The 22,217-nt window shown below is 45.0% G+C and overlaps 1 protein-coding gene across 14 annotated transcripts in view; it reads right to left on the bottom strand.

Moving 5' to 3' along the window:
• Window positions 1-22,217, bottom strand: part of Brd8 (Bromodomain containing 8) — a 127,639-nt gene that overhangs the window by 31,356 nt on the left and 74,066 nt on the right. For 4 of the 14 annotated variants that reach the window (XM_089578426.1, XM_089578424.1, XM_089578422.1 and 1 more), the window contains one exon: window positions 18,635-21,418. The exons of 2 other annotated variants lie outside the window; for them this stretch is intronic. In XM_089578426.1, coding sequence (XP_089434552.1) covers window positions 21,359-21,418 — 60 coding nt within the window. In that variant the 3' untranslated portion in view covers window positions 18,635-21,358. Of the gene's footprint in view, window positions 1-2,466; window positions 6,555-9,167; window positions 9,192-10,250; window positions 10,473-18,634; window positions 21,419-22,217 lie in introns of those variants that run through there. 8 more of the 14 variants (XM_089578429.1, XM_089578425.1, XM_089578435.1 and 5 more) reach the window with 4 other exon arrangements.

Below are 22,217 nucleotides of genomic sequence, written 5' to 3' on the forward strand. Positions count from 1 at the left end.
GGTCGCTGCGATAGGCTGTGTATTTCGATGGGAAAAATTCAGAGCTTGAAATATGAGACTGGAGCCAAGACTCAGTGCCAATAACAACATTAGACTGCAAAATGTCAACTAGGCCAGAAAATTCCGCAGTCTTATTCCTGACACTTTGGCATTTTACAACAATAACACACAGCCGATTATCAGTGACTGCACAAAGCCTTGGAGGGGCCTGGTTTGGTTGCTATTGCATAATCTCCTTAACTGAACCGGTAGTACCATCTACACATAGGTTTTTCCTTGCATTGTTAATTGTCAAATTTAAGAGCATATTTTTTAAATCACGCTCTTTTGCATGGGAAACTGGCTTGCTCCTTGCTTCACGGATATTCTTAGAGTAATCTTCACTTAGCAGCAGACAGAAGGCACTGCTTGTTTTTAAAGAGACTGAAATTTACAATTATCGGCCTCGTCTTCTCAGTCGATTCTTTGCCAATTCTATGCGCTCTTTCTACTGAAGTAAGACTAATGGTTATGCCTAGTTGTTTTTCACAGATTAAGAAATTTCGTCTCCGATTCATCCCAGGATACTTTACCAGTGTCAAGAATGCCAAAAAGTACTAAACTGTTGCTGTGGGAACGGTTTTCCAGTTCGCCTTGATTACCTAGTACATTGCGCATTGCAACAGCTAATTGGCTTTTCTGTGACTATAATTCTTTCACTCCGCTTGTTGACGATGGGGGGCAGCTGCTGTGTTTTAACTTCCACCACATCCTGCGCATTTTCACTGACTGAATTTTCTCAAGTATAATTCCATGAGCTAGAATCTTGTGCTATTATTTCCTCAAGTATGATTTCATGTGCTAGTACTTTTGTTAGACAGCGCATTGCTTCAACAAGCTCCTTATCCAGTGTTTCTGATGGAGGACCAGGGTTTTCTACTATATCACCGGAGAACATTAAGCACGCCTTCAAAACATTGAGAACATCAAGCGATCAACATGCATTAACCGCAAGAACAATGCATTCAACCACAACCCTCAACACAAGTGCGCTAGGCTCTTCACAATTCAAAGAATGGTGAAGAGGTTGAGTTCACATCTGAGATGCAAAGGGGGAGCATCTGCAATAACAACTTTTGTATACACAAAATCATTTCAGCTACTATATGCAACCACCCCAGATGAGAAAATTCTTTGTTCCGTATTTTTTTGGACTACTCAAAGATAGTGGAGAAGGAAGCCATGCATTGGGCCTGTTCCATTCAACTCCTGCACTGACTGCATGCACAAAAGCTTCAAGCATCAGGATACAACAACTAGACAAGAGAGGGGGCATTGCCTTGTGTTCATTAATATATCTCATCGCAATTTAACAAAATTTTTTTTTGCTCAAAACAAGGCAATGCATGCTTGCTCATGCAAAGAGCAATGATTTGTGCAAAAAAGAGTCTTCCATGGCAGAGCTACAGTATGTGCTATGAAGGATGCTGTGGAAGAGGGCTGCGCATGAATATAAACCACTTCGATATGTTTTTGCTGATCACCACAAACTTCAGTACACCAGCATTTTTGCACTTAGCCTGCATTACAGTGCAGCCATCGCAGGTAGGTTTCAAGCTGTGACCACACGTTTAGCAATAGAACGCCAAACACAAGATGCCATTTATCCCCTGCAAGTAGGCTGTGCAGTGAGCATTTTCTCTACACACAGCATTAGCTAATGCTGGCCAAACCAGACTCTATACTAGATAAACATAAGGCTGAGGGACCACAGAGGTTCCTTCAGGTGCACCATACCACTTGCATTTAGCTGCTTATTGCAAGAAGACTTTAATTTGAACAACCAAATTCTTCTCACCTGTTGATCGTCATTATGCAAGAGCAAGCCCCTCAAAAACACTAGGCTGTTAAGAAATTTCCTAGCTGCTGCACACTGTGATACTAAATTATGCTTGTGCTTTTTTTTATTTCTGCATCAGTGTCCAGTAGTTAACATGTTAAATCTCAGAAACTTTCAGTTGTAAGAGCTTATCCAAGTTTTTTTCCTGTCTTGTCTATTTTGAACACATTTTTATTTTCCTCAGGCATCACGTGCATACCACCATGATATCCAGTCTGGGCCACTGCAACACTAGCCATTGGAGTCCCACAACTGCCACAACCAAGCCATATAATCCGCAGGCAGAGATGAGTACACATTGGATGCATTACATCTTCCGCATCGAACTGACCAGTTAAAAACAAGGCTGCCTAACTAAAAAAAATGGCACAAACCAAAATAACGCCAGGCATCATCAAGATATTTTATGCAAATTTGGCTGTTCATACCTGTCATGAACCACCAAGACAGTTGCTAAAACAATAATGAACAGGGACATACTTCGGAGCAATAGCGCAAACAGGACAAGGGACAAAATAACGAGTAGACACACACAGCGCTGTGTGTGTCTACTCGTTCTTTTGTCCCTTGTCCTGTTTGCGCTATTGCTCCGAAGTATGAACCAACAAGCCCGAATTTCAACGTTGGAGAGGGACACTATGGTTTCACATGTAGACACAAAAAATCGCACGAAAGCACTGTCCATTCAGTTGCCATACTTTCTTTTGTAAACATTACTGCAAGAGCTGTAGAAGTAAGTCACTGAATCCTTATCAGTGCTGTTGAGCAATGCAGGTCGATGGGATCCAGTAGGAGCTTCATGCAAATGTTTCTTTGTGGTTAAAAAAAAAAAAAGATATTACAGGGTGCTTCAAGGACAGTTTTCTCAGTTGTTTGGTTTGGTTTATGAGGATTTAACATCCTAAAGCGACTCAGGCTTTGAGGGACGCCGTAGTGAGGGGCTCTGAAAATTTTGACCCCCTGGGGTCCTTTAACGTGCACTGACATCGCACAGTATACGGACCTCTAGAATTTCACCTCCTTCGACACTTTACCGCGCGGCCGGGATCGAACCTGCGTCTTTCAGGTCAGCAGCTGAGCGCCATAACCACCGAGCACCGCGAAGGCCCTCTTTTCAGTTGTGAATGCCTCGAACATTTTAGATCTCAGCCAAATATCAACTAAAGCCTGCTTTTTTGTTGTAGTTCTCTGGCTTTTCACACCTCAACTGTGACGTGATGAAACACAGCTTTTCTCAAAACGTGATTATAGTGTTAAGAGTTACTGAAATATGCTGATTTTTCCCTGGCAGATCCTGTTTAATATATTTAGTGACCTGAAATATCAGTTGTAAACTGCAGTTCTCATCCTGATGGCAGTGCTATTAAAGAGAGCATTGACATCTACATCCAATTTTTGTTCTTGGTAAAAATGATGCTTCTGCTTTTTTGGACTATGTCATATTTTTCTAGCAGCAAAAGGCATATTTATTCATGTGAAAGCATATATCCCATTAGTACAAAAGCCAGCATATGCAGTCTGCAGTTGATGGCACGAAATTAGGAGGATGCAATAGCGCCAGTGTACAGTGTCACAACACATGTAAGCTAAATGTACAATCATGAATGATGAAATGTAACATACCATGACCTATGAAAGTCATGACTCGTAGCCATAGTCATGACTGTCATTCCACAATGCATAATGACTCCGCACTTTACAAGTAACGTAATCTAAGGTGTATGGCGTTTGTACATACCAAGTATGCGTAGTTATGACGCGTAGTCACAGTCATAACCAATAACCATTCTGCAACATAGCATGACTCAACACTTAACAAGTAGCATTCAAAGTATGCATATAATGACCTATAATTGTTCTGCAATGTAGCATGACTCAGCACTTTACAAGTAACATAGGTAAGGTGTATATGATTGACCAAACAAATTGCAAAGTTATTCCTCATTGTCATAGGCATGACTCTACATCATTATGCAGCCTGGCATGACTCTGCACTTTAATGCTTTCACAATCTCACACAGTAAGCTGTCTTAAGTGTCTCTGCTGAATTTTTGCCCAGCAAATTCAGTCTAAAATTTTTCCGCGACTCGATTCAAACTCAGGACATCTAAAAAAAAATATAAACTCCGTTTGAATATCAATGACAGCATAGCATCGGCTTAGGGAATCGCGTGAAAAAGCTGTCTTGACGCACTGCAGGTTGCTTGCAAAAATGGATACCTGTATTTCATTTCTTCATCTTTTCTAGCTTATATAAAGCCCCATCCTCAGTGAAAGCAGTCTTTGTCATCAAAATGCCAAAATCCATCAATACATGCCAACTTACATTCAATGAAGTCGGACATCGCTTTGGCTGTGTCTTACCAGCCCAACCGAACCAGGTTATTTCACCCGACAGCTAACAGTATTTAAAAATAAGCTTTTCTGAGTTAAAAGAGAGCTTTCTTCAACACAGCATAGTCTGCAATGGTGTTAGAATGGAGCTAAGATATGTTACCTCATACTGAATAGTTAAGTTTTAGCTATTCCTGCTAGGTTCCTCATTTACTGCGAGGTTGGTAAGTAATGTCCATATCAGTTTTCAGATTTTCGAAAATGTCCTTTTTGTCGCCGCTGCAGCCCAAAGTATTTCCCAAGCCCAAGGCGAAGGAAACTGAATACAGGCGACCAGAGACAGTGCTAGCCATGCCTACGAGCCTGTGCCATTGTGTGATGCACGCTCGCAGGTGTGGCTAACACTCTCTCCAGCCATGTATATTCGGCTTATCTCACATGCAGCACCAAAACTCGTTGCACTGCGGCGGCAACGAGAATGGCATTTTCGGAAATCTAAAAACTGATCTCCACAGCCAGGGCAACCAACCAAGCTTCCACCCATACACACACGTGGGCACACATGAGCCTCACCATAGAGCCTAGTTTGTTGGCCTCCATCGGCAAAAACCAGCCTGTATCTTTTCCTTTAATTTATGCGAAAGGGTAAATTTGCACAATAATAAAAAAAAAACACAGATATTACTTACAGTGGACTACAAACCTCTCAGTAAATGAGGAGCCTGGAAGTAATACAGTCAAACCTGGATATATAGAACTCGAACAGGATCACGAAATATTTCGATATACTGATAATTCAGTATACAAAAAATGCCAGTAGATAAGCTTATTAGTAACGCTCAAGAAAGAATACATTGCACCCATGCTAGTGGTAAGTCTCTTCCAGCGACTGACTGGCACGCCACTCGCTGGGCATTGGTAGGCCTAACCTGCTTCGCATCGAAGCTGTAGCAGATGGTTCTTTGGATCCAGCCACTGCCTATCATAAGAGGTCTCATCCTGTTATCTGTAGGCTATAAATAGAATAATCGCTCATTAAAATTAAGGTACAACTGGTTTCTGCAATGTTCAGCAGAAAGGAAAGCCAGGGAACGGCCAACAACAGGCTTTAGTTGGGTTGGCTTCATTGCATGACAGCAGTGCAACAGAAAACGAGTGCAGGAGACCCAAGGCCATCTGTACAGCTCAGGTGGCTTTTCCCCCTTCAGAACACAAAAGTTTCCACTTTTTTACCACAAAATATTCTTCTGCACAAATAGTAACTTTAGAGTGAGCAGCAGCAAAGAATGAATTAAAAATAAACCCAGAGCCCACAAACAATTAGGCACCCCTCTGGATCATACATACTAAACTATAAAGTTGAGGAGCTATCATTATTTGAAGCCGAAATTTCACCTTAAAGTTGATCAAATCGCTTTTATTCAAGGCGACCCATACAAATCATTTGTGGAAACTTTGTTTCTATTGCAACTGCTAAACGAGCAAAATTATCATGAGGGTTCTGCTTTTGGCAATTTCACGTTATTTAGACCTTTGTTTTTGACCCTAGACAAAATTTAGGCAAAATTTGCAATGAAGCAGTAGTAAAGAAACATGACTTCTCACAAAATTTTTATTTCCATGCACAATGCACAGATAAAACCCTTTCTAACTAGTTTTGTATCATTTATGGGGAACTGCATGAGTACTGCATGTGTACTGTGCGAGCTGCTACTGCGAAGGTAGCTCAACAGCTCTTCAAACGAGCCCACGATTCCCTAGTGACATGCGCAGAACAGCCACCGCAATAATGGCATCTATGCATGTCTGGTCTCTCTTCTAAACTCACATTAGTAATTTGACTGAAAATTTCTTTCAGTTCATTGTTTGAGTGTGGCTAGTTAAAAAAGTACTCATTCACCTTGATTAGGTCAGGGAACGTCGGCATGTCTTTGAAGTTCCTGCTCTGTGAGGTCTCATACCACACCTCATCAGGGCACATGGCAATTAAGCGTAGGCTCTCAGACGACAGAAATATATTCTCATTCCACAGACATTCCAGTCACTATACCACAGCTAATGCTATGCAGCCAAGTACGACGACTGACCGCACCTTCTCGGAGAGATCATAGCCTTCACAGTCTTGATTTGGAGACCGTTTTACCACGATCACAAAAATGTTCTACATTTTGCATAGACTAAAATTTAATTTCCCTTTGCAGTTCCAGTCTTCACCCAGTATTGAAAATTTCCCCCCAATTTGGTGACACTGCCTTAAGCACACTGCACGTTCACCTCGCCACATGGTTTCACAGCGCTAATGCTGTCAGCAGGTCCCCAAGGCCGTGCAGCCGACCAGTCTCTGCGCGCGAAAGGTGATTGAAAAGCATCATTAGGATAAGCGCCACATGTAGGGGCACAGCGCGCAGTTTGATATATTGAATGATCAACGAATTTGTAGTTCAGTGTACTGCGAGACTTTCCTACACGTTTACACAGGATTTTCAAGGGGATATCTATGCGCTCGATCCAGTCAATAATTCAAATAACTTAGCTCAACTGCAGTTAAAAAGTTGACTATTTACTATTAGTTAATCAGCCTGCTCGATAACGTCTTAGCCGTATGCTGATGTACACCACAGCCGACAATGCTACGCTGAAGAAAGCACGAAGGGGTATCATTTAGGGCAATGAGGCTTAGAGCTCAACCAGCATTTTCATTTATGAGAGGACAGTTTGCCAGTTCAGTTTCCGAAAAGTACACTTAAAGGCTTTCATAGGTCAATCCCCAACACTAACAACAAAGGTTTAAACTTCCTTTACGAGCTCAAATGACATCATTTAGACAAGGTTGTTCCTTTATACAATACTGAGCGAGTTCTACTCTATGGAATGCCAAAGTACAACAATGGCACCATTTGCTTTCTTTAAGGGACCCAAAAACAACCTTCGCAGGCATATTCAACAAGTCTAGACAGATGGTCACTTTGAGCATTCAAGTCAGGCTTAGAAGCTATGGTTGAGCCCTATGATTTACAATAAATCTCTAAATTACAGTGTCTTAAAGAATTAGGGCTCCATCTCTCCATGCATTTTCATATTCAGATTTGCCTGCCCATGGTGTGGCAAGTGGATGGCGAACATTGCCTAGGCAATGTCTAATTGGGTTTGCTTTTTAAAAATATGTTTCAAGCGGACAAACTAGTACAAGCCTTCAAGCCAATACAGTGCTGCTACAGGACAGTTAGATCTGTCTGCTCACAAAGCTGCATGGTTCACCATTTTTTTGTTTCTTTTTTGGTCGTGTAGAGCGAAGGGTTGTAACAATACTTAAGTTCTGGATTTATGGTAAGATACAAATTGCGGTCCGATCAGAATTAATCTTGCCTGCACACAGTGAGCTTGGTAGAAACAGTGGTTGGCAAAATCCGTTCAGCCAATTAGCTGCTCAGCTACTTAGCCTTACCCACCTAGAAAATGACAACTCATCACAAGGTACTTGTAGACATAGCCCCAGTTAGTATGGTATACAATTTGAGGCGGAAACCGAGGCATAATGCCTGTTTCACATGCAAGCAAAAGCGCTAGCAAATCCTACTGCTGCAGCACAAAAACCTGTTTTGAGTAGACGTGGCAGTGATCAGCGAGGTTCCAAACAAGTCAGAATTTTCACTGCAACGCGCCGCTCAATCGCTTAGTCGCTTGCATGTGAAACAGCCTTAAAGGGGCTGTGAAAGGGGGCCTCAACAAAGATTTGATATGCCTGGGATGCTAAAGGATGCAGAGTCACAAATATTCTTCAGCAAAAATTTTTCTGACACGTTTTGTGGAAGCTGGGTTACTTGTAGTCAAAATTGGAATTTCCACGTCTCCGCGCCTTTCCCTCTCCTCTCGTCACTTTTTGCAGGCTGAAATGTCGGTCCGCCGGCTCCACGCACTGGGCCCCTCCGCCGACGCACGTGGGAATTCCCCGGGGGCGGAGCCACCACCTCCTAAACTAGTTTGGCATCGACAGCGCTTTCACGGCGAACCAATGATGGCATTTCGCTGCTGACATAAAGAGCGCTACACAATCCAATGCGCGCGAATTTGGGCGAAAGCTCGGTACCGCTGGTCACCACGAGACACGGAAGCGGGAGTTGTTAAAATTGTATTGTAAATTATCGGCTCGCTTTTGAGGTCTTGTACGCGGCATCAACGCTCGGTGGCCTGCACTCTGCATAATGCAAGCATTTTATAGCCAACTTCAAACACCCTCTTCAGGGACCCTTTAAGAAAAGGGCAAGTTTTAATCACGGAAAGCTCGCTTCAGAGATCACAGACATAAGAAATCATTGTGAGAAAACACCGAGTAGTGGTACAAATGTCAGAATCCTCCAGCCTGGTCCACCAAAAACCATTTCAGAGGCCCTTTCAGTATTTTTTTTTTTTTCCCTGTGGAAACGATGCAAAGAAAAAAAATTTACTGGTTAAAATAGGCTGCAGCTTGGTCAAAGTATTCATTGAGAGTTCCTTCCTTTGCCCCCAAGTTTTCTACTCTTTTTCACTCGCCTTCTTTTTCTTCTTCTCTTGGCTCAAATCTTGGATTGCCATAGCTTCGCACTGATCTAAGCCAAGGCAAGCATAACCTACAACCAGCTTTAATTACATGACGACTTAGACTAAGCTTCTATTAACGACTCCCATTGTAAAAAAAATAAAAAGGAGCTCAACTGTTATGACAGTGCTGCAAAAGGTGTACACTATGCACCTCTACGCATCAGTATACTTGAGACAGGGTGCATGTGTGCATACAGGAATGCCACATTGTACTAGCACTCCTTCCAGCACCACTGCTGCGATGCTTCGTGAATTCACTCCAACCGGGTGGAGCGCTCCTGTAGCCTCACGGTGCCTCCATGCTTTGCACCAACGAAAGCACCAGACTGGTGGCATTGGTGTAGTCAGTCATGTTTTTCCCCAAGTGTTTCCATGTGCACATGGTAAGGTCTTAACATCCCTGCAAAAGCAGAGCAAGCCTATCTGAACTGGGGCCATATTTTCTAACTATTCACTTTCCATTTGGTACTTGTGAAAGGTTGCAGCTTGCTAGTGACATAGGCCACAGCAGAACATGGCAGAAACATGCCTATGCTGACCTTTGTTCGCAAATACATTCCCATGCTGCTACTTTAGCAAGTGTTGTGCTATAGGAGTTTTCCGGGATGGCGACACACAACTTTGTTTCAAAAGAATGAAAACTTCAGCACCGTTGCAACTACAAGTACCAGCCATGATAGCACTGTTTATGTATGCCGGACAACTAATGTCCTTGCTGCCAAGTAAGCGAGCACGATGACACATTAGACATGTCAAAAAAAATTAAACGGCAAAAGAAAAGAAAAAAATTTGAGCATGCTGCCACGTAGTTGGTCATCTGCTTCCCCACCTTCTGTTACTGTTGTCACGACTGAAGTCACAGCCAAATAAAATGAACCCTTCCAAAATACGGCCCCTGGCATATATTTACCAATTCCTATCTTGCAATAAATTTGCAGCAAAATCAAAGGCAAATCGGTTTGGTCTCTGTCCGTCAACTAGAGGTCTCGATTCGGCTACACTTCCTGCACCAGTTCAGGTGGTGCAGCACTCTCGCACTAGATTTGTCAGTGCAACTAGCACCCCCTGAACGTTGGCACTTGATTTGATTTTGTGCTGCATGGGTTCTCCTGTGCTAGCCTCACGGCAAGTTCTCATCTCGCGCAAATAGTAAAAGATGCTTAATGTGCTCCATAGTAGACAGGTTCGCAGCCATCCTTATCTTGGTGACTGGTGTAGAGACAGGCGTATACGCGTGCTAGACATGGCATCTGCGTCGTGCCCTCAGCAAACAGCTGAAATGACACTGTGCATGCGTGGGTGTGCACGTCTGTGACATGCGTGTGAGTGACTGGCTGGCGGGTGCACTGCATATGGGTTTTCATTTTTCTGTCCAGCCTCAATCGCATGTTGCTCTACACCATTTCATTTTCGTGTGCAAATGTTATTACACACATCATGAAGGAGCATTTGTATAATAGACAGAAGATGAAACCTTTTTTAATACATGAGTGATCGCAAAGTTCGTGAAGACTTGCTGTGGCATCATCCGCACCTCCGCTTTCAGTAGCGACTGGCTTTGAGGTCGTCAGTCAGCTGGCATGCTTTCACCTGCCAGTCAGTCTCTGGTAGTCACTCTGCTGCCACTGTCCGCTGACAGTGAAGTTCAAATGAGTCTAAGTTACCAGGCAACTCTTTTTTGCTGTAAATGGTGGACAACCGCAGACACTTTTCAGGACGGAATGGCGACAGCCTACGCAGCATGCAGAAACTGTCGGAGATCATCTCAAGCGACAGTATGAATAACCTCTTGAATTCAAAGTCCAAGTATTTTCTTTCCTGCCTCTTCAAAGTACCCACTGACTCTGTGAAGGTCGACCCGCACCACTTTGCACTATGCAATATAAAGGGTCGTGTCAAATTCTTCATCCGTTTTGGAATTAACAAATTTAATGGGTGCTCCACAAGATGCATCACTTCAAACTATTGCACAGCGTTTAATACAACTAGCACAATCCCATGCATATGTCATACCACATGAGAAACACAAATATGTCTGCACGTTTCAAAGATTTGTCCGCAACACTGACAACACTACTATTGGGCTACACTCTCGCTTCAGGAACTGGCGCCGCACTGGCATGGCACTTATGTGAACTAGTGCAGATTGTGTAGCCAAATCGAAGCGACCTTAGGTAGTTGGCACAGATGCCAACTGGTCATTTGCGCATTCGCTGTGTAGACTGTTGCTAGTACGTACAGGTGTGGACAGAGGTAAACAGAGCGCGGCGCACAAGAAAAAACTGAAGTCACAGGAACTCTAGAAAAAAATGCGCGTCAGCGCCTCCTAGCCGAGCCAAGCGAAACCTCAAAGTCACCACGCGCATGTGCAGGGCCCCTAGCGTCGCGCCGCTTGCCTCGCATTCGGTCAGCGTCTATGTCGTGCTTATGATCATGATCAGATGGTCGCGCACTGTGTAGCGAGCGTGCATTTTGGAATGCACAGACCGCTGTCTTGATAATGTAGAGCTCGCGAGGACGGCTCTACCATTAAGCCGCTTCATCCGAAACAGCTGGAAGCGCGTTGACGCCGCAAATAACCCCGTGTTTCAAACTTTCGTTGCCTCTGGGACTCACCTGCGCTCGAAACGCGCTCGAAACACTTTACGTACTGCCGCAGTTTCGTGTCAATTTACTACAGTTATCACTGAGGCGCCGACGCAGGACCAATGCATGCACATTGACTGTGTACTGCGCCCGCTCTTATCGCCTTAGCTTATCGCCACCGAGACAGCGCACTGCCTATCGCGCTGCCATGTGCGGAGCAGAGCTCGGGTAATCACATTTCGCGTGCCTTCAGATCTTACGGCGACAAGCAGCACAGAGCTTGCGTATTGCGGTAACTTTTGTCCCGTAGCAAGTTTTACAACGACACTTACTTGATTCAGCCACGGATGATGTAAACGTAATCGTCTGCGCCGAGATCGACGAACTGAAAGCCGCCAGCGCCGGATGGCCGCGAAGGGCGGCAGTGGCGCCATCGAAGGACCTGCGTAGCTTATAATGCTGACCTCGGCGCCCTTCGCGTCATGGCGCTTTCCTGTGCAAACAGCAGATGGCGCCACTAACGCCCTTCCTCGAAATCCCAGAGAGGGTAGCTATGGGTTTGTCAGTTTCTGGGCAGACGCTTATAGATTCACATAATGCGCGGGTGAAGCCGGTAAGTACTGTCGACAAACTTACTACGAGAAAAAAGCTGCCGCAACACCCACAGTTCTGTGGGCACTTTCAGCGTAAACGAGCCAGCATTGGAGGCGAAAAATTTTTTGAAGTCTTCACGATAGCGATGCACAATACTGTACATACCCGTATACGCCCACTAATCTGAGAATGAGCCACGACAGACACAAGCCAGCGATCTTAACTCCTCTGTGCAAAGTGTCACTCGCCATCCCGAGTGACACTTTGGGCTACGCGGTGCTAAACGGGAAAGCAAAGTGCACTCATAGTAAAAAAAAATGGCGACAGAAAATGAGCGGAATTTCTGAACAGGACGATGGAAAAGAAAAAAAGACATAATATTTGATTGCTTAACGTGATAGCGCAAATAAAACGAGGCTCAACAGTTTTTAGCGATGAAAAAAATGAAAATAGAAGAAAAGCCAAGACTATCCAGAATTTTGACAGCAAACAAGATGGCGGCGGGCAGCAATGTTGCATCTGGTCACGTTTACTTGTTTTGTTGCTTCGCTTGTAGCTATTACCAAGGAACTTTTTTCTGAAAATAGTGTTATAGCACGTAAAATAAAGTTGTAAGTACTTTTTATGCACTATAAATTTTGTACATTGGAACCGCTGGCGTCGAGGCTACGCACTCGACCAGCAAAGTGTGGTCTGTGAACGCACTCTCAGCGGAGTGCACTCTTCTGCGAGTGACACTCCACTTGCGTCGTTAGATGCGGCAAAGTGTACTTACAGCGAAGTACACTCTCCTTAAGTGCACTTAACTTGCCCGCTTGACAGGGGTATTAGTGCATTGTTTTGCCTGTTGGTTGCATAGAATGAAATACAGTGATGCTATTAACATTGGTCGTACCGCGTATATTCCGGCTTTTAATACTTTAATTAGCTCGCAAAAACAAATCCATGGCGCTGATGGTGTCACGGCACAGAACAAGAAGGGGACACAACACCGCTGTTGTGTCCCCTTCTTGTTCTGTGCCGTCTTTGCGCTGTAATAATGAATGATGGTGTCACCACACAGCAGCGGTTTTCAGCAGCGGATGTGGCATCATCCGGCGGGAGCTTGATGATTGGACAAACAATAAATATACAGCAAACTAGGTTATTAAATGAATGTACGTTTTGCCATGTTTTGGGGTTTTGTATTAGACCAACGAAATCAACGTTTGCCTGACGTAAAAGCACTTCAAAGAAAGCAAAACAAAAAAAAAAACACCACAAGGCTCTGGCTATTGTTCTGCGTCAAAGGGTTTAGCAGCTCTCTGTGCACATCTGAGAGTGGCTGGGCCATAGAGTTTCTTACTATTACCTATAAGCATGGAGGAAAACAAAAACTAGGAGGGAGCATAACGTCACGCGCTCAGCCTCTGCAAGCCATCCTCCTCTGACGCCGCTGCTCCGCTGCCGAGGGCCCTTTTGCGCACTGACGCATGGGAAATAGGCCCTCCACAGCATAGAGTTTCTTACTACTACCTAGAGGGAAAGCTGGCAAGCCGTCTATGGGAGTTTGCATGGAGACCCCACGTGACCACCTCAGCCACCATGGGCGCTCAAAGCATCATGGGGCGGTGAGCTACTTGTTGCGGAACTGTAACTTTTGGCCAAAAAATAATAAAAAAATAAAGCTGTTTGATAGCTACAAACGTCCTAACATTCAATATCTTGTCTAATGATTGCAACAAACGAGCAGAAAAGCATTTAAGTGCAAAGTTTGCCTAAAATAAGACATGACTAGCTTTCCTATTGGCCAAGTGATGAACACTAAAAAAACTAATATTTCGTAATTAACAGGCGCACTTTTAAAAGTAAATATGTTTTCAAAAAAAATGTTATTGTTTAGATACTTTAAGAGGTTTTTTAATGGCATTTCGGAAGAGTAAAACCTTTTATTGGCGTCGTGTGTCGTCGCGTCTTCACTACTGTGGCTTTTGCACACTGCGTTCGCGCGAAAGTCGTCTGCGCACACACGAACTACGTTTTCGGAATGAAACGCCTTGGTACTGCCACTCTGTGTTCCCGAAAAACTACGACTGTGCCGCAACAAGTAGCTCACCGCCCCATGATGCTTTGAGCGTCCATGTTGGCTGAAGTGCAGCGCCGCCAGCTTTCCCTCTAGGTAGTAGTAAGAAACTCTATGCTCCACAGTTACCAGACTGCCAACCAGTTTGGATCGTTGTGCTTTTTAGTGAACGTCCGTGCTCCGATATAGCGCAGAAGCGCAGCGCCTGTCTTGCAGCTTTAGCGGAATGCGTACCGAGCTCGAGGTTGTCTGCAGGCTCCGCGTCTCAACACTTCTGTTGATTACACTCGAATTTTTGGGTGCACTGTAGAAAACTGCAAGTAAACTTTTCATCAAAGGGTTCGTCGGTGGGCACTGCACATTTGAACTAACGTCGCTGTACGCTTACGTCTACGGTACTCCAGTACCGACGTGAAGAGAAGTTTTCATGGTCTTGCTAGAAATACAAATTGTTCATGCCCGCTTTGAATGTCACTAGAATTCAGAATTTTTCACAGCGGCGTGTGGCCGCGACCTCGTCACTGTTCAACTGTGGTTCATAAAGAGAATGGAAGGGAATTCCTTTCATCGTTATACACAAATACGGACCGTTTATTTCAGCGCATGCTATAAGCGGAGAACTCGAGAATAGGCGAAGAGAGCCTCTAAAAAAGGGCGCGATGGCTTCCAGAGCGCTCACGGCAGAGGGACGTGTTCAACGAGCGCTCCGGCGTGCTGCGCAAGATCCTATTTCTCGGGCAGGCGGACTTAGGACCGCCCATGCGGCCGCCGTTCTCCGCAATACTCGAGGCACAAGTCACGCCGAATACGCTCGCGCACATACGCGGTTCCGGCAGTAAATTATTTCTCTCTCTCGCTGTCGAGAGATAGTGTCGACGGCTTTACGTCTGCCCCTGCTCGGGGTCTCCCGGCCCTCGGCGTTAGCCTGTTTGTCGGTTTCGGAGACGACGCTCGGAGTTGACGCGGTGCTGTGGGCTCACGCCGTTGCTCGAGAACTGGCTGCCCTTGATAATCTTTGATAATCAAGAATGTCCTAACATTCAATATCCTGTCTGATTGCAACAAATAAGGAGAAAAGCATGTAAATGCAAAGTTTGCCCAAAATAAGAGACGACTCGTTCTCCGATTGACCAAGTGTTGAACACTACAAAAACTAATATTTCGTGCTTAGCAGGCGCACTTTAGAAAGGGAACATGTTTTCAGAAAAAAATTTTGTTGCTTACACCTTTGAAAGGTTTTTTTTAATGCATTTTGAAAAAAAAGAAGAAAAACCTTTTACAGTGACCTTTTATTGCATACATTTCCTTACTATTACTACAGGGAAAGCTGGCGCCCCGTCTATGGGAGTTTGCATGGAGGCACCTCGAGACCACTTCAGCCACCATGGGCGCTCAAAGCATCGAATGTCCTAACATTCCATATCCTGTCTGTAAATTGCAACAAACGAGCAGAAAAGCATGTAAATGCAAAGTTTGCCCAAAATAAGAGACGGCTAGCTTTTTTATTGGCCAAGTAATGAACACTACAAAAACTAATATTTCGTGATTAACAGGCGCATTTTTTAAAAAAATATGTTTTTAAAAAAATGTAGCTTACTAGAGGTTTTTTAATGGCATTTCGAAAAAGTGAAACCTTTTATTGGCGTCGTGTGTCGCTGAGTTTTCACTACTATGGCTTTTGCGCACTGCGTTCGTGCGAAAGTCGTCTGCGCACACACACACAGCGTTTTCGGAACGAAACATCTCAGTAGTGCCACTCAGTGTTCCCGAAAAAAATACGACAGTCTCGCAATAAGTAGCTCACCGTTCCAAGATGCTTTGAGCGTTCATGGTGGCTAAAGTCACTGGAACTCTGAAAGTACCGCAGCTGTTTTCTCTTCGCCGCTGCGCCGCCTATTGGCCAGTTGCTATCACGTGATCAGGCACCTCCATAGATGGTCCACTCGCTCTAGAACCCGACGGGGCGCAGTGCTTCCGAGGTGGCTGGACGGCGTGTTTTAGTTTTACGAAGTAGCAAGTACAATATCGCCTCTCTCTCTCTCTGTGTGTGTGTGTGTGTGTGTGTGTGTGTGTGTGTGTGTGTGTGTGTGTGTGTGTGTGTGTGTGTGTGTGTGTGTGTGTGTGTGTGTGTGTGTGTGTGTGTGTGTGTGTGTCTATATCTGAGCGTATGTCTGCGTGCGTGTGCGTGTCTCTGTGCGCGTGCGTGTGTGTCTGCGCGCGCCTGTCTGTGTGCGCGCATGTGTGTCTGTGTATGCGTGTTTTTCTCAGTGCATGCGTGTGTCTGCGTGCGTATCTGTGTGCGCGCGTCTTTGTGCACCGCGTGTGCCTGTGTGCGTGCGTGTGCGTGTCTCTCTGCGTCGTGTGTCAGTGTTTGTGTGAGTGTGACAGCTATAAATGCCTTCGGAGACGTTGTTTTACGAGATTTTTTTTCCCTGCTGGTCATTGATATTGGCTAATGGGGCTTAAATAAAAAATAATAAATTGCGGAGTTCAACGTCTTGAAGTGACACGTTAGCTATGAGGGGTGGCGAAGTGGAGCGCAGTGGGGAATTTATGCCACCTGGAGTTATTTAACGGGTATTTACATCGCATTGCGCACGGGCGTTTTTGTATTTCGCCTCCATCGAAATACAGCCACAGCGCGTCCGCATGCTATATGGCTATCTGGCCGCATAGTTAGAGCGTTGGCCCCCTCGTAGACCTTGGGGTCGGCCAACTACCACCAACAAGCTTCCGACCGGCGACTGACCACACGGAGGGAAGAACAGGCGGCAGGAAACAGTAAGCGTAAAGGGAACGTTTTATGCGCATCAGACTTCTAGGTGAACCGATTTACTAAACGTTTTGCTATATCTCGCTCGTATGTTCGCTGCCTGCCGGCTTTAAAGTTTTCCGGGTCCCGAAAACATGCGTTTGCGAACCTCTCACGAAAGCGATAGGACACGCCTGCTTCTTGCGTTGTTAGCGCACACCCGTGGGCTCAAGAATACGAGAGGCTGCGCAGCTGTCGTACGACGCTTTCAAGGTTTTCGTAAACCCTCACCTCACCTAGCTCTCAGTCATGAATACTTTCATTGATTAATTTTTGCGCAAAAGCAATGAACAAGGCGGCCGCAAGGGAGACTTTCTTCGCATAGCAGACGACGCGCTCGTCGCGCTGGACCACCTCTGGCAACAACACCCCAATGTTGCCCGCGCGCCGCCCGCTGGTTGCGGTACTTTCAGAGTTCCAGTGACTTTAATGGTGGCTGAAGTGCAGCGCCGCCAGCTTCCCCTCTAGGTAATAGTAAGAAACTGTTTTATTGGCGTCGTGTGCTGTTGCGGTTTCGCTACTATGGCTTTTGCACGCTGCTTTCGCGTCAAAGTGTGCGCACACACGAACAGCGTTTTCAGAATGAACATCTTAGTAGTGATACTCCCGTGTCCCCCCCCCCCCCCCCCCCTCAAAAAAAAAAAAAAAGACTGTCTCGCACCAAGTAGATCCCGGGCGCATGCTTTGAGCGTTCACTGTGGATGAAGTGCAGCGCCGCCGGCTTTCCCTATAGACAATAGTAAACTCTATGGGCTCGGCGGAATCAACCTGATCGAGCCACTGCATTCTCCAAGCGTTCGTTTCGGTCCCTAGGAAGGAAGGACACGAACGCACACACACAGACAGACATTTACCAGTGCACATCGACAGCTTGAGGAAGATCATCGGGCGCGGACGCCAGATGGCGCCACGTTCCCGTCATCAGCGCGCAGTGGCAGGGCACGGTACGCGCGGGCGGTAGCGGCACGCGTTATGCTAAAAAGTACCTCACGCTGGAGTTTGAATAAGTCAGGGAAGGCCATTAATTAATGTTCCGTTCTGCACCATCGACGTGACGATACAACATCGCTGGGCAAGCTGGGCGTTCCCATGGTTGTAACCATGGAAACGACGCTGCCAGCCTTAGCAAGAATGAGTGACAACGACCAGGCAACCATGATGTGCGAACTTCCGCGACGTGCTCACTCAAACAGGCTATTTTGATTGGTCCCCTCCCAATGTCGTCTTAGGGTGAGCGAAATGGGAAGCCCCGCCAACAAAAGCATTTTGTTTGCTTGTGTTTTGAAATTTCTTCATTGAATAACTCCCGTTCCTTTGCATCGCTTCCTGAAATTCTTTTTGAGCCAGCATCTGTGTGCGTGATGGCGTGGCAGTGGTGGTTGCGAGCTTTCATCTGGTTCGGCTAGGCGCCGCCGACATGCAGTTCTTTCTTATGCGGAGCACTCCATTTACTTCAGTCCGCGCCTGTGCATTCCAATAGAGAACTTTAAGAGTATAAAGTTTTATAAAATCCCCAACAAGTGCCTACAGAGCAAGTGCATACACATGTAAAAATATCTGGGCAACATCAACTTAAGGTTTCCAATATAGAGTTAACATTATTTGTTTTGCACGTCAAGAATGCCTGAATGTTTAGTCTCCTGAATGATCATAAATTTCATGCATCCTTCTCAGTGAGCAATGGGTATCCCAGCAAAAGCATATTATGTAAGGCTTCACTTTCAGGGCAGAGCAGGGGTTGAGAAGGCTTGGAAAGGCCCACTAAATCAAGAATCAAAATGACAAAACCTCATGACATGTACTGTTTATCTGTATAACTTACAGTGGAACCTGGCTCTTCAAACTCCATAGGACAAGAAATCATGCCAAAGGAGGCAAAATATGAATTAAAAGGTGGTGCTTTAGAGGTGTGGCTGACATTTCCTGCTTGTAGTGCATACATGTAGAGTCACTGGATGAGTTTTCACAGCACTGTGTTCCTTTTACTCACGCCGCCGGACTTGAAAGAAATATGGCTACCACGACCCAATGCTGCCAAAAAAGAAAGCACTCACATTTGTAGGGATTGCAATGGAGCGGCGGGCGTCCAAAGCCACTGGGCTTTCCTGCTGGACGCACATACATGGACCTTCCTCAAGTTCCAAAAATAAAGTTTCCCTTATTTTCTGAGCATCCATTCATGTTAACGCTGTTGTTAGCTGTTGCTACTACACAAAAGTTTAATTTATCACATATAATAACTGCACGGCGAAAGCGGATACACAGAAAACGATCGATGTGATTGTAGTGCCGAGAACATCTGAAGCACATCAAATGGGAGCAGCCCTGTGGTGCGGAGAGGGGGATCGCGGTACCCTGAAAACTGATCTAGTGACTCTACACACATGTATATATGCACGCCCTCCACAGTGAACACTTGAAATATACAAGGCTCACGGAGCAGCTCTTCTGACCAATGTCACTCCTAAATAAGTTAAGCACAAATAGGAAGCATACGGCATTGGAGGCATACATAGTCTTGGGCATAACGCATGAACATGAGTGGAGGAAAATGGCAAAACTGCTCAAAATGAGGACAGCACACTGAGAGCAAGATACATTTTAGCTCCACCCTCTCACTGCCACTGCAACACCTACAAGAGCTGGCATTTTGTTTATTCTATCGTCCTGGGAGTGAAGGGTGTGAACTGTGCTTCAAGACTGGCTCTCAGCTCTAAAGCAACCAAAGCATTGCTGGCAGAATGCCCTGTTGCAGTCATGTTGACAGTTAAACCATTTCAGGTTTCATATCCTTGTCTTCTTCGGAAGCAGCATTTCTCTCAAGCCATGGTCACATCTGCACCTGAAGTGTCTTCTCCATAAGGAGCATTTCTCTCTTCTCTCACACTACTCATTCAACCCATCTGCAAGGTGTGTCCACACGTACGAGATGACAGATCAGTGCACAGTCTTCACTTTCCAGTCTACAGTGGCTGCAGGCTCACTGGTACACTTCACACTGGTACACAGCATCATATGGCTTCTTCTAACGCATCATAATAGGGCTGCTTTTTTACACAGTGGCTGCAATTTACAATAAGGCCTAATGCAAGTCAACAGCACAAAGATTTCCCCATAGCAAATGAATAATGCAGCCGTAAATGTCACTAATCTCAACAGGCGGTACCACCATAACTGCTTGATGTGCACCCAGGTGTAGAGCAAGAATTCACCAAGAATGCAAATTCATTTCGACAAATTTCAAACTACTGTCAAAACAAGCGTTCACGGTGTCAGGTCACAAAATGGAAAGTATGAATGGGAGTTCAGCATGAAAAGAGATGTGCTGTTGTCCTCATACTGGGACAAAGGTGCAGCATTTTGATTCCTCCAATTCCAACAAACCTTTACCAATCTATCTGCGGCAGCAGTAACAACACAGAAAGCAATGATGGATCTTGGTCTGCTAATCCTATTGATGGATACTAGACTCTGATAAGTACTGACGATCGTTGATGATGCATCTAATCAGAGAAGCATCTATGCTGCACTGTGTTGTCTACTTCCAAAACATGTCCTAAGTTTTCATGTGGTCAACTTACAAAACAAAGCAAAGAGGCCTGCATTAACACACACAAGGGACAAACGTTAATAACTGCACCAAAGAGCTAAAAACACAGAAACTGAGTACATCTATAGTAGCACAGCAACATGCACAAAGACATAAGTTGCCTCACAATTTTACACACATTACAGCAACACACTGTATACACTGTTCATGACAGCTAAGTATGTCACAGCTCCAATAGTGCCAGAACACAGACTGGTCCAACCATGAGCCATGAAATTCCAAACTTCCTTCCTCTTGTAAACACTACTTCAGAAGCACACTGTGGCTTACCATCACAGCTGCACACTTATGTGCATCCGGTGCTTGGCCAGGCAAGGCATGCCATAGATGAACAAAGAGCACAAGGCATTCCCCACCAAGCCATGATCCACAGAGCAAGTGCAACAAGACAAAAAGACAAGTGCAAGCATGCAAGCCAGCAGCAATACTACAGCCTGCACCCTTTAATCCACTGCTGTCAGCTAATAACTCGCATGGCAAGGTAGTTAATAAGGCATCAATGCGTATTAAAAACCTCCAAATAAACTCATCACTGTTATCCTGGCTGCAAAGATGCAACTGCACAGTAGGCTCATGTCTCTGGCATTCACATCATGGAGTAAAATAAATGAACTGCAAGGCAGACATAATGAAACTGCAGAAAAAGAAAGCAGTTTGCACTTTACGACACAAGGTAAAGCTATAAAATACTCAACTATTTTTCTCTTTTGTAAAGTGCCAGTCAGTATGGCAAAATATGCACTTCAAGCATGCTTTTTGCAGAGTGACAACAGTAAACTGACCTGGACACAGTCTGCTGTGTAAAAGAATATATTTTAATCTCAGAACAAAAGGCAGTACTGAGGAAGACTTTCAGAAGAATGTCTGACTCCAACATTCCTTCCGTGATGAGCTTTCAAGCAGTTAGAAACGCTCGAGTGTTTCAATATAGCAGCCTGCGCCCCTCTTCACCACACGGTATACCTGCCAAGGAAAGAAGCTTCTAGACAAAAGCTGTTGACTGGCTTTTTTCCCTCCCATAAGTCTTGCAATTTGCAAGAAACAGAATGCAGAAAGACAGGCACTACCACCAACATGTAAACAGGCATGCAGAGAAATGAATAGTTAACCAGACAGGCATGTGCATTAACATGCAGGTTCATGCAGGGCAGAAACAATGCAGCTAGACAAGAATAAAGTGAAGCAACAAGCAGCAAATGAAAGCCTGCAGCCCTGTGCAAGTAAAGGCAAAGCGCTGGCATTTCTTTGCTTTCTTATCTTGGCAACATGCCAATAATGTTGGGTCATCCCACCCACACATCAAGCCAAGGTGGCTGTGCTTCTTGTTGCTCCAAACCACTGTCACAGGTGCCTGCCCCATGCTCAGACAACATTGCACTCACAACACTACGACGGTGCTGCACAGACTGAAACTAGCAAAACGAAAAATTTTGTTAAACATTTTACTGCTATTAAACAAAGCCTTGCATCACGAATTTTGAAATTCAATGCACTTTCAATCACAATAAGCAAAATCACAAATAATAATTGCCATAAAAAGTACCATTGCTTTCTCTGTATTTTCTACGTTTGCACGAAGCACAATGTGGCTTTGGAAAAACTTTGACCTCACTCAAGACAGTACTTTCAAAATTAAAGCTTCGACTAAAGGTACTTCGAGGAATAAGAAGCAATACTAGAATAACGAACTCGGCAGAAGGGGTTGTAACCAAGACAACCAGCACTGGCTTTGGCACCCTGTACTGTTGTATACTGCCAGCTC

The sequence above is a fragment of the Amblyomma mixtum genome, chromosome 3 (genome assembly GCF_055824585.1).
Source record: "Amblyomma mixtum isolate Tamu chromosome 3, ASM5582458v1, whole genome shotgun sequence".
Classification (NCBI taxonomy): domain Eukaryota; kingdom Metazoa; phylum Arthropoda; class Arachnida; order Ixodida; family Ixodidae; genus Amblyomma; species Amblyomma mixtum.